This window comes from Pristis pectinata, chromosome 17, assembly GCF_009764475.1.
Source record: "Pristis pectinata isolate sPriPec2 chromosome 17, sPriPec2.1.pri, whole genome shotgun sequence".
Taxonomy (NCBI): domain Eukaryota; kingdom Metazoa; phylum Chordata; class Chondrichthyes; order Rhinopristiformes; family Pristidae; genus Pristis; species Pristis pectinata.
In genome coordinates this window covers 5596252-5609632 of record NC_067421.1, presented here as the reverse complement: position 1 = coordinate 5609632, position 13381 = coordinate 5596252, and the positions used below count along the sequence as shown (strand labels likewise).

Below are 13381 nucleotides of genomic sequence, written 5' to 3'. Positions count from 1 at the left end.
TAGAGAAGGGACGCGCTCAGAACCGACGGTTTGAGGATGTGTCTAGTATTGTGAACAGGGCGGATGAGCTTAGAGCTTGGACCAATACTTGGAGCTATGATGTGGTGGCCATTACAGAGACTTGGATGGCTCAGGGACTGGAATGGTTACTTCAAGTGCCAGGATTTAGGTGTTTCAGAAAGGACAGGGATGGAGGCAAAAGAGGTGGGGGAGTGGCACTGTTGATCAGAGATAGTGTCACGGCTGCAGAAAAGGTGGGACATCATGGAGGGACTGTCTACAGAGTCTCTGTGGGTGGAGGTTAGGAACAGGAAGGGGTCAATTACTGGGTGGTTTTTATAGGCCGCCCAATAGTAACAGTGATATTGAGGAGCAGATAGGGAAGCAGATCCTAGAAAGGTGTGAGAATAACAGAGTTGTTGTGATGGGGATTTAATTTCCCAAACATCGATTGGCATCTCCATACAGTGAGGGGTTTAGATGGGTGGGAGTTTGTTAAGGTGGTTGTTCAGGAAGGATTCTTGACACAATATGTAGATAGACCTACAAGAGGAGAGGCTGTGCTTGATTTTGTACTGGGAAATGAAACCTGGTCAGGTGTCAGATCTCTCAGTGGGAGAGCATTTGGAGATAGTGATCATAATTCTATCTCCTTTACGTTAGCATTGGAAAGAGATAGGAACAGACAGACTAGAAAGGCATTTAGTTGGAGTAAAGGGAATTATGAGGCTCTCAGACAGGAAATTGGAGGCTTAAATTGGAACAAATGTTCTCGGAAAAAATACGGAAGAAATGTGGCAAATATTCAGGGGATATTTGTGTGGAGTTCTGCATAGGGCATGTTCTGATGAGACAGGGAAGTTACGATAGGATTACAGGAACCATGGTGTACAAAGGCTACAATAAATCTAGTCAGAAGAAAAGAAAAGCTTACAAAAGATTCAGCGAGCTAGGTAATGTTAGAGATCTGGAAGAGTATAAGGCTAACAAGAAGGAGCTTAAGAAGGAGATTAGGAGAGCCAGAAGGGGACATGAGAAGGCCTTGGCGGGCAGGATTAAGGAAAACCCCAAGGCATTCTACAAGTATGTGAAGAGCAAGAGGATAAGACATGAAAGGATAGGGCCTATCAAGCGCAGCAGTGGGAAAGTGTGTATGGATCTGGAAGAAATAGCGGAGGTACTTAATGAATACTTTACGTCAGTATTCACTACGGAAAAGATCTGGGGAATTGTAGTGTGGACTTGCAGCAGGCTGGAAAGCTTGAGCATGTAGATATTAGGAAAGAGGAGGTGCTGGAACTTTTGGAAAGCATCAAGTTGGATAAGTTGCCGGCCGGACCAGATGAGATGTACCCCAGGCTGCTGTGGGAGGTGAGGGAGGAGATTGTAGAGGCTCTGACGATAATCTTTGCATCATCAATGGAGACGGGAGAGGTTCCGAGGATTGAAGGGTTGCAGATGTTGTTCCCTTATTCGAGAAAGGGAGTAGAGATAGCCCAGGGAATTATCGACCAGTGAGTCTTACCTCAGTGGTTGGTAAGCTGATGGAGAAAGATCCTGAGAGGCAGGATTTATGAACATTTGGAGAGGTATAATATGATTAGGAAATAGTCAGCATGGCTTAGTCAAGGGCAGGTCCTTGCCTTACGAGCTTGATTGAATTTTTTGAGGATGTGACTAAACACATCGATGAAGGGAGAGCAGTAGTTGTAGGGTATATGGATTTCAGCAAGGCATTTGATAAGGTATCCATGCAAGGCTTATTGAGAAAGTAAGGAGGCATGGGATCCAAGGGGATGTTGCAATGTGGATCCAGAACTGGCTGGCCCACGGAAGGCAAAGAGTGTTGTTGACGGGTCATATTCTGCATGGAGGTCAGTGACAGTGGTGTGCATCAGGATCTGTTCTGGGACCCTTACTGTTTGTGATTTTTATAAATGACCTGGATGAGGAAGTGGAGGATGGGTTAGTAAGTTTGCAGATGACACAAAGGTTGGAGGTGTTGTGGATAGTTTGGAGAGCTGTCAGAGGTTACAGTGGGACATAGATAGGATGCAAAGCTGGGCTGAGAAGTGGCAGATGCAGTTCAAACCCAGGTAGTGTGAAGTGGTAGGTCAAAAAATGATGGTAGAGTATAGTATTAATGGTAGTGTGGAGGATCAGAAGGATCTTGGGGTCCGAGTCCATAGGATGCTCAAAGCAGCTGCACAGGTTGACTCTGTGGTTAAGAAGGCATACAGTGTATTGTCCTTCATCAAATCGTGGAATTGAATTTAGGAGCCGTGAGGTATTGTTGCAGCTATATAGGACCCTGGTCAGACCCCACTTGGAGTATTGTGCTCAGTTCTGGTCACCTCACTACAGGAAAGATGTGGAAGCCATAGAGAGGGTGCAGAGGAGATTTACAAGGATGCTGCCTGGAATGCGGAGCATGCCTATGAAAACAGGTTGCGGGAACTCAGCCTTTTCTCCTTGGAGCGACGGAGGATGAGGGGGGGACCCGACAGAGGTGTATAAGATGATGAGGGGCATTGATCATGTGGATAGTCAGAGGCTTTTCCCCAGGGCTGAAATGGTTGCCACAAGAGGACGCAGGTTTAAGGTGCTGGGGAGTAGGTATAGAGGAGATGTCAGGGTAAGTTTCTTTTACTCAGAGAGTGGTGAGTGCGTGGAATGGGCTGCCGGCAACGGTGGTGGAGGCAGATACGATAGGGTCTTTTGGATAGGTACACGGAGCTGAGAAAATAGAGGGCTATGGGTCTTTAAGGTAGAGACATGTTTGGCACAGCTTTTTGAGCCGAAGAGCCCCTGAATTGTGCTGTAGGTTTTCTATTGGTTCTATTTTCCTCTTGGTGACTAGAAAGTGCAAGGATTAGACCCGCCAGGTTCACTACTGTCATAGAGAAGGAAAGCCTGTTTAATGTCTGGACTGGTGTCCTTCATGGGGATAACCCCACTCCAGTCATTTAAAGGGCCTTCCCTTCAGCTGCTGACAGAACTGTCTGGAGACACAGAGACGGCAGCTGCTGGAATCTGGAGCAACACACCAATCTGGTGGAGGAACTCGGCGGTCAGGGCAGCGTCGGTGGAGAAAAGCAGGCGGTCAACGTATCGGGTCAGGACCCTTCTTCAGGACTGAGATGGGAATTTTGTTTCTGTAGTTAATGTTTCAGGCGGTTCCCCTCCACAGATGCTGCCTGCCGGCTGAGTTCCTCCAGCATCTTGTGTGGTGTTCCGCTACACGGTTGCCTTTTGCCGTTTAGTTCTCCTGTCTGTCTCCTGCCCTCGTTTCGCCTGCACTTCTGATTACCTTCCCCTCTATATCACCAGTGCTTTCCCCTCTGTGGACTGCAAGTTGCTGTGATTTCCGTGGAGGAACCACTGACATTGATGCAGAGGGAGCAGGAGGAGCAAGGGGCTAAATTGTCAAGCAACCAGCAAGGGGTAATTGTTGGGTGATCACTGAGCTACCTGCGGATTGATGCAAGGTCAAACCGATGGGTGTACAGTGGGGAGAAATGGGTTCCAGTTTGTGGGCATTGCCACCAGGGATATCCTGTCAGCTGAGTGTCGCTTGGTCAGGCTGGGATCAGTGACCTACCAAACGGAGTAGTAGTGAGGAAGGGGGTTTGGAGGGCCAATGGGGAAAGGTTTGGGTATGTAGAAATTTAAAGAAAGGATGAACTAACAGCATTGGGTAGTAAGTACAGCAGGACTGGCGTGTGGTAGTGAGGAGGCACGAGGTGGTTGCTGATCTGACTGAGCAGAGCATTGTAACGAGGGATGTATCAGTGGCCGCAATCCAATAACCATTGCACGGGCCCAGGTACAACATGACCTGGGCAAGGAACTGAATGTTCCAGGAACAACCATTCAGAGGCGCGAACAAAGTGGCAAAGTCTGTGTAAAGAGAACGTTAAATGGGAGCAGGAGTCACCAGCCAGCCCCTAATGCGCTGTCGATAGTGGCTAGTTCGATAGTTCAGAGCTCTAAGTGTGTGGTGGAATCTGGGGGGAGTTGACGGGGACATCAGGAGCATGAAATGGGTTGGTGTAGGATTAGTGGCAAGTGGTTGGCACAAACTCAGTGGGCCGAAGGGTCTGTTTCCCTGCTGCTTCTCCTGTGACTGTGTGACAATACAGTTATGGCTGATGCCTCATCACTACGTTCCCCCTCTCACTCCATACCCCTCACCTCCCCCTGTTGTTTAAATGTCTGTCAGTCTCCACCATGAACAGATTCAATGACCTCACCTCGAGAGTAGACAGTTCCAGAGGCTCACGACTCCGATGTGGGCGATACATAACTCTGAAACACTGCCTGCATCCTCTCCGCAATCCATCTCCGCATCCACCCTGTCAACCCCCTCGGAATGTCATTGAAATCACCTCTTGTTCTTCTACCCAATGAATATAGATCCAGCCTACTCAACGCTTCATCTGAGGAACCAGCCTGCTCAATCTTGTCTGCAGTGCCTTAACTGTGGAGTCCAAAATCTGTCCAGGCGCAGTCCCAACAGCACACTGTAAAGTTGTTGGAAAACTTGGAGACACAAGACTGCAGATGGGGGAATCTGGAACAACACACACGATGCTGGAGGAACTCGGTGGGTCAGGCACCAGGATTCTGCTCAACCACTGAGTTCCTCCAGCACCATGTTCATTGCCACAGAACTTCCCTGCTCTTGCACTCCATACACCTCGCCATTAAGCCAACATTCATTGCCTTCCCAATTGCTGTGCCTTCATGTTAACATTGTTGTTTCATGCACAAGGGCCCATGGATCCCTTCACACTGAAACCTTTGTAGTCGCATTCTAGCTAAGTGATTGCTGATCCTCACATTTACCCCCCGCACCCACCCCAATTATACTCCATCTGCCAACTTCTTACTCACGGACTGAACTTGTCCATGTAACTTTGCAGCGCACAGCTCACTAACCCAGCTGCACGTCCGATTCCAGGGCACTGAGTCCCTTCATCCAAGTCAGTGATGTGGGCTGTCAGTGATGGGGGTCTTGGCTGAAAATCAGAAAGTAGAGCTGCTTGGATTGTGAGTGAGGATTGGCTAAGGTGGTCACAGTCGTGTGGAGATACAGCATGGGAACAGGCCCTTCAACCCACTGAGTCCGCGCCCACTCTCACCCCCCCACTTGCACCAATCCTACATTCATGCCGTTTTTTATTCTCCCCACATCCTCATCAACTTCACCCTGCTCCCCAACCCCCCCCCCCCCCCCCACCTCAGATTCTACCACTCATCTATACACTAGGGGCAACTTGCCTGTCCAACCCTGCACCTCTGGATGTGGGAGGAAACCAGTCATAGAAAGAACATGCAAACCTCCACGCAGACAGCACTGGAGGTCAGGATTGAACCCGGGTGTCCGGCTCTGTGAGGCAGCAGTTCCACAGGCTGCACCACCGTGCCTTGGGGAAGGGTTCCTGGAATGCATCTGAGAGCTTTAAGAGCAAAACCTCATGACTCAACAGAAATAGATCTGGTTCTGTGTAACAAAATTAATCAATAAACCAGTAGTAAAGGATCGGGCATGGTGGGGAAGCAATTATAATGTGATAGGATTTCACATTCGGCATTCAGTTTGGAGGTGACAAACGAGTCTGAAGTTAGACTGTACCAGGAACGAAGTGGATAGGTGGTTAAAGAGGATTAGGAAGTTGGGTTAAAAGGCACGACAGTAGATGAGTTAAGGCAGACTCGTAAATAAAAAAATTCTCAGCTAGTACACATTCCATTGAGAGATGGGAAAAAATGATCTATGTATGGTTAAGTAAAGAAGTTAAATGGTTTTCGTTGGAAAGAAAAGGCTTACAAAGTTGCAAAGGTTATGAATAGGCACAAGGTGACTAAAAATTGATAAAGTATGAGCATGATCTAATGAGAAATGTAAAAACAGATGGCAAGTGTCTACAGGTGTGTAAAGGGGAAGGGAGCAGCAAAAGGTCCCTCAGAAGTTGCAACAGAGATTTGACGGAAATGAGGAAATAGATTTTTTTTAAACCAAGATTGTCTTCAGAGTAGGAGACACAGAAAGTATACCTCAAGTGGCAAAAGAGAGGTGTTTGAAATGATCAACTATGACTGTGGAATTTCCAGCCAGATTAATGGGACCAAAGCTGACAGATTCCCCCGATCAGATGTTTGCAGGGAGAACTGGCTGCTTCGGTTCAGCTCCCGCAGCAGGTTCTGCCGAGTGGATTGGAAGTGGCAGCCGTAACATTGCTGTTTCAGAAAGGAGGAGCAACGTCAGTTGTTGGGACAATGCTTTAATGTGGTAACAGAGCACTTCAAAACGAATAAGGTGCTGAGAACATCGTTTAATAAAATTTATTAGATTTCTTGGAGGATATAATTTGCAGACTGAGGATATGGGGAGCAAGTGATGTGTGATTAACTTGTAAGAGCCATTTGATGAGGTGCCGTGTAAAAGGTTGCTGCACAAGGGAAGGTTCCCTGAACTCAGAGTAATATAGGGGATTGATTAACAAGCAGAAAGGAAGTCATTTTCAACTTGCCAATCTGTAACCAGTTGGGTGCCAAAAGGGTCAGTGCTGGGGCCCCAACTACTTACAAACCTATTGGATGAAGGCACTGAACATCCATCCATGTATCAGCTAACAGATTAATTGAAGTGATTCATTGGTCATCCCTGGACTGGGGATTGTCCTGTCCGAAAGAGGCTAAACAGGTTGGGTCTGTATTCTTGGGAGGGTGACCTTATTCAAACATAAGATCTAATGGGGGCTTCAGAGGTTGAGATGGTTTCATTAGTGGGAGAGTCTTGAATGAGGGGATGTAGTTTCAAGGCAAGGGGCAAGTTGTTTAAAACTGAGGTGTGTAGAAGTTTCATCTCTCGGGGTGGTAAATCTCTGGAATCCTCTGGCCCGTGGGGGTAGGAGGCTGGGTTAAGGTCGAGAGGGAGATATTTGAATGATTTGAGGGTGATGGGGAACTGGCAGCATAGATCAGCCAGGGCAGGCTGACGGGCTGAACACCTCCTCCTATTGTCTTGTGTTCCTGAGTGTGCCATCCAACGGCAGGTGGGGTTATTCCCCTTGGTAGGAAGAATAGAAAATCAATGTTTAGCAGTAACTGTTCAGTGGTTTGCCTTCTCAGGCAAGGCCAGATGGGGGTGTTCAGTAAATGCTGGACTCGCCAGCTCTGCCCGTCTATAGGTAAAGGAAGTGTGAAACTATTTAATGTTGGTGTTCGGCGAGGTCTGTGTGCCCTCGCGTGAACAGTCCATGTGGCAGATAAACCACCGGCCATCATTGCCAGGGCATTGGAATCGGACATCAAATAAACTCGTGCAGCAGTTGCGCAGGGCCTTGGTGAGACCACAGGTGGACTCCTGCATACAGGGAAGGGTCTGCTGGGTTGAGTGCAGCAATGAGGGGTTCTCTGTGAGAGGGAGGGGGGAGTGGAGGGGAAGTGGGTGTGGAGTCAGCGTTGTACAGCACAGAAACAGCCCCTTCAGCTCACTATGTCCACACCGACCATGCACCGATCCATACTAATCCCATTCAGTCGAGCAGTTGTCTAGGGGCTACGTAAATGTTGTGGGAGTACCTACCTCGGGCTGTGTTCCAGACTCCGACCACCCTGTGGGGGGTGGAAGTCTCCCCACAGACCCTCTGAACCTCCTACCTCTCACCTTACACCGGCCTTCCTGTTATTTGAGGGAGGTGGCAGTTTCAGAAGAACCTTGCCGGCTGTGAATCATTTTACGTGTGAAGTGAATGATGCCTTTGTTCTGTCCTGCAGTTTGCCAGGGAGATGGAGGCCATGTGTCAGCAGCAAGGCATGCTGGGAAAGCTGTCCCGTTATTACCTGAGCAGCCCCGAGCAGAGCCGGAGGCTGGCGCCCAGTCCCGCGGCCCACCGCAGTCTCCAGCGCCGCCCCCCTCGTCACCCCCGCCTCAGCCTCCGCTTCCTGGCCAGTTACCGCACGCTCTTCTCTCTCTTCCTCTGCATGGTAATCGGTGCCACCCTCAGTCTGAACCCTTTGACCTCATTCATCTGATCCTGACTCTCTGGTTTCTCTACGGGGTTGTCTGGGCTCTGTGCTCAGACCCAGCAAAAGCCCCACCGCGCCTGAATACGAGGAGTACCCAGCACCTCCTCGCCAAAGGACTCGAGGTTAATTTAGGATCAAAGCCAAGGTTTTTTAAATGATTTTTGAACAGTACTTACGTTGTGGTTGTAAATGTGGAGAGAACAATTTATTTTTGCAACGGCATTTGTTTGTGACAATGTTCTATCATAATTTTAATATTCAATGCAATATAACTTGTAAAGTTCTGACCCAGAAATGTTGAGGAAGTTTAGGGATTGTTGTGTTTGATTGGTGGATCTCCTCGCCGTCCACCAGTTTGTTTCTACACCCTGTGTTCTGTGTCTGCTTCACTCCAACGGATCACGGCTCCTGATAACAGTGTCGACACTGAAACTTCCACCTTGAAGTTGTGCAGACTGAGCCCAGCCCAAGTAGGGACCAGCTCACACAACAGTGTGGTCTAAACTCGTTCTGTGTCGTAATTATCTCAAACTCAGCGTTAGAGAGCCTGAGGTAAAATGTCACAAGCTCCTACGCAGTCGCTGGAGGAACATGCAAACTCCACGCAGACAGTACCCGAGGTCAGGATTGAACTGGAGTTGAAGTAGCAGTGTTTACCACCCTGGGCAGTGTGCTGATTAATCAGCAATGCCCGTGATCGCACGCGAGATGTTTCCAAGCCCAGTGTTAATTTGGGAACTGCCTGAAGCCTGCACTGGTTTACCAGACAGTGCAACCAATTAAACTGTCCCTGTGAAAGGGTTGTGCTGTCTGACACAATGCTCCAGATGCAGCTTTTCCAATCTCCAACCATCTGCTGCGTCGTCTCCTCTCTCTAACACTGTGACTTAGTAACGATGCAAGCTCTTGCAGCCTCAGCCAGAGCCAATTCCCTGCTGTTCCATTGACCCTGAGAAATTCACCCTGTGCATCCGTACCCTGGCTGCCTCTGATCACAGTCGTTCCCAACGGCCAGTGGTTTGGGATGACCCTGGGTCAGTCGATGCTGACAGTCATCGAGGTAACATGCTGATTTATAAATTTACCAGGTGCTTCAGCTGGGTTCCATGGGCTCTTTCACCTCACTGACCATTAACTGAAAGGGCTCAAAATTCGGCTGCCCACAGAAGCCTGTCTGCCTCTGGAACTTGTTCCATGACAGCATGATACTGGCCAACAGCTCCACAGCAGATCCAATCCTGCTGCAGACCAGTGAGAGCAAGGCTGGGCTGCAGTCACGAGCCAAGCTGCTGTGTGCAGGGGACGGTGTTGCGCGCGGAGACTGCTCCAACCCCGTGGCCTCTCGCTGAAGGGTGTGAGTGGGGTGCTCCGTGCAGTCGGTGTACAAAGGTCGTCCGGACCACTGCCTTCAGCGACTAAAGGTCCACGCCGAGAGTGGAAAGCATGGGTCGGGAGCCATCCTCGGTGAAGGCAGCCGTCAGTGTGTCAGTACACCCTTTGGTCAGCTCGAGTCCAGAGCCCTGGCCGCCTGCGGATTTGGATCTGTGCTTGAGGCCAGGTGTGGAAGGCAGATTTGTGAATAACATTTGTGAACCAGGTGAGTGTTGAGTTTAAGCTGTCACTGTCTGCACATACTGGATTATTCCCAACCTGGCATGTTGGGGGTGAGGTCTGGTCTGTGGATTACTGGTCATTGACTTATGCAGCAATGGCATGTATGTTCAGTACCAGCGTGTCTTAATTTTTATAGCTCAAAAATAAATTTTATTCATAATAAAAAAATATATATATACAAAGGAAGAACACAGTGCAAAATACAAAAGCTTAAGGTGTAAGAATAACAGGGTTGTTATCATGGGAGACTTCAACTTCCCAGGACGGATTCCTGTCACAGTATGTTGACAGGCCGGCTAGAGGAAATGCCATATTAGATCTAGTTTTAGGTGATGAACCGGGTCAGGTGACAGATCTCTCGGTGGGTGAGCATCTGGGGAACAGTGACCACTGCTCAATAACCTTTAGCATTGTCATGGACAAGGATAGGAGCAAAGAGGATGGGAAGATATTTAATTGGGGAAAGGCAAATTATGAGGCTATAAGGCTAACGAGAGTAAATTGGGATGACATTTTTGAAGGGAAATGTACTATGGGGATGTGGTCATTGTTCAGGGAACCCTTGCAGGACATTAGGGATAAATTTGTCCCAGTGAGGCAGAGAAGGAGTGGCAGGGTGAAGGAACCGTGGGTGACGAGAGAGTTGGAACAACTAGTTAGGACGAAGAAGGCAGCGTACATAAGGTGTAAGCAGCAAGGATCAGACAGGGCTCGAGAGGAATATAGGGTAGCAAGGAAGTAACTTAAGAAGGGGCTGAGGACAGCAAGAAGGGGACATGAAAAGGCTTTGGCAAGTAGGGTTAAGGAGAATCACAAGGGCTTTTTCACATACGTGAAGAGCAGAAGGATGATGAGAGTAAAGGTAGATCTGATTAAAGACAAAGGTGGGAAGCTGTGCCTGGAAGCTGTGGAAGTGGGTGAGGTTCTCAATGAATACTTCTCTTCGGTATTCACCAAGGAGAGGGGTCTTGATGACGTTGAGGTTAATGTTGGTAAGGTTAATGTTCTAGAGCATGTAGATATCAAGAGAGAGGACATGTTGAAGCTGTTAGAAAATATTAGGACAGATGAGTCTCCGGGGCCTGACGGAATATTCCCCAGGCTGCTTCGTGAGGCGAGGGTGGAGATTGCTGAACCGTTGGCTAGGATCTTTGAGTCCTCATTGGCCACGGGGATGGTACCAGAGGATTGGAGGGTGGCAAATGTCCCCCTATTCAAAAAGGGTAGTAGGGATAGTCCAGGGAATTACAGACCAGTGAGCCTTATGTCTGTGGTGGGTAAGCTGCTAGAAAGGATTCTAAGAGGTAGGATCTATGAGCATTTAGAGAATCATGGACTGATTAGGGACAGCCAGCATGGCTTTGTGAAGGGAAGATCTTGCCTCACAAGCCTGATAGGGTTCTTTGAGGAGGTGACCAGGAAGATTGATGAGGGTAGTGCAGTGGATGTGGTCTACATGGATTTTAGTAAGGTGTTTGACAAGGTTCCACATGATAGGCTTCTTCAGAAGGACAGAGACCAAGGGATCCAGGGAGGCTTGGCCGTGTGGATTCAGAATTGGCTTGCCTGTAGAAAGCAGAGGGTTGTGGTGGAGGGAGTGCATTTGGATTGGAGGGCTGTGGCTGTGGACAGGGATCGGTTCTGGGACCTCTACTTTTTGTGATATTCATTAATGACACAGATGAGGGGGTGGAAGGCTGGGTTAGCAAGTTTGCAGATGACACAAAGATTGGTGGTGTTGTGGATAGTGTGGAGGGCTGTCGAAGCTTACGGAGGGATATTGATAGGATGCAGAGCTGGGCTGAGAAGTGGCAGATGGAGTTCAATCCAGAGAAGTGTGGTAGTACACTTTGGAAGGACAAACTCCAAGGCGGAGTACAAGGTTAATGGCAGAATTCTGGGGAGTGTGGAGGAGCTGGGGGTTCATACCCACAGATCACTGAAAGTCACCTCACAGGTAGATAGGGTAGTTAAGAAAGCTTATGGGATGTTAGCTTTCATAAGTCGGGGGATCGAGTTTGAGCTGCAAAGTAATGATGCTGCTTTACAAAACTCTGGTTAGACCACAGAGTACTGTGTCCAGTTCTGGTCGCCTCATTATAGGAAGGATGTGGAGGCGTTGGAAAGGGTGCAGAGGAGATTTACCAGGATGCTGCCTGGATTAGAGAGTATGGATTATGAGGAGAGAGTAAAGGAGCTAGGCCTTTACTCATTGGAGAGGAGGAGGATGAGGGGAGACATGATGGAGGTGTACAAAATATTAAGAGGAATAGATAGAGTGCACAGCCAGCGCCTCTTTCCCAGGGCACTAATGCTCAAAACAAGAGGACATGGCTTTAAGGTAATGGGTGGGAAGTTCAAGGGAGATGTCAGAGGGAGGTTTTTCACCCAGAGAGTGGTTGGTGCATGGAATGCGCTGCCTGGGGTGGTGGTGGAGGCTGATACGTTGGTCAAGTTCAAGAGGTTGTTAGATAAGCATATGGAGGAATTTAAAATAGGGGGATATGTGGGAGGAAGGGGTTAGATAGTCTTAGGTGAGGTGTAAAGGTCAGCACAACATGGTGGGCCGAAGGCCCTGTATTGTGCTGTACTGTTCTATAGTTTAACATTCATGGTTGTTACATTCAGTAGTGTAAACTTAAGGGGGAAGAAAAACCCCACACAAACAGCACCATTGCCACCTATGTGGCTCCCTGAGGTGATTCACCTTTCATTGTTTGAGGGGCTTCCCCACCCACCTCTGCCCCTCCGTGTGCGGTAGCAGAAGGAGCCCAGACTGTGGACCTTCCCCACAGAGCCTTTGCATTGGCTGTGCCCAGCTTCAGTGCATCCCTCAGCACGGACTCCTGCAGCCGGGACTGTGCCAGTCAGCAGCGTTCCCTTACGGACATCTCGCCGAGCTGCGAGACCAACAGGTTTCGGGCAGACCAAAGGGCGTCTTTCACCGAGTTGGTGACCTTCCAGCAGCACCTGATGTCTGTCTCGGTGTGTGTCCCGGGGAACAGCCCGGAGATCAGAGAGTCTTCTGTCATGCAGCTGTTGGGGATGAACCGGGACACGGACCCTCACATTCATCTCCACACCCTCTGAGCAAACCCACAGTCTGCACCAAGACCTCACTTGGCTGGCAGTGAGAGGCACCCTCCCAGAGTCTTCCTTTACAGACGACACATCACCCCCAATGCACGCCACCCTTGGGAAGGCTGCAGAGGGTACTGCTGACTGTAGTAGAAACATAGAAAGCCTACAGCACAATTCAGGCCCTTTGGCCCACAAAGCTGTGCCAAACATGTCCCTAACCTAGAAAATACTAGGCTTACCCATAGCCCTCTATTTTACTCAGCTCCATGTACCTATCTAACAGTCTCTTGAAAGACCCTATCGTATCAGCCTCCACCACTGTTTCCGGCAGCTCATTCCACGCACTCACCACTCTCTGAGTAAAAAACTTACTCCTGACACCTCCTCTAGATCTACTCCCCAGCACCTTAAACCTATGTCCTCTTGTGGCCACCAATTCAGCCCTGGGGAAAAGCCTCTGACTATCTACCCGATCAATACCTCTCATCATCTTATACACCTCTAAAAGGTCCACCCTCAAGGCTGAGTTCCCTCAACCTGCTTTCATAAGGCATGCACCGCATTCCAGGCAGCATCCTTGTAAATCTCCTCTGCACCCTCTCTATGGCTTCCACATCTTTCCTGTAGTGAGGCGACCAGAACTGAGCAC

General features: G+C 49.0%; 1 protein-coding gene across 1 annotated transcript in view; it reads left to right on the top strand.

The window, feature by feature from the left end:
• smpd4 (sphingomyelin phosphodiesterase 4) overlaps positions 1–9764 on the top strand; it is a 72504-nt gene extending 62740 nt beyond the window's left edge. The window contains 1 exon segment of the mRNA XM_052032484.1: positions 7786–9764. Within this exon segment, the coding sequence (XP_051888444.1) occupies positions 7786–8043 (258 nt within the window). The 3' untranslated portion in view covers positions 8044–9764.
• The last annotated feature ends 3617 nt before the right edge of the window (positions 9765–13381 follow it).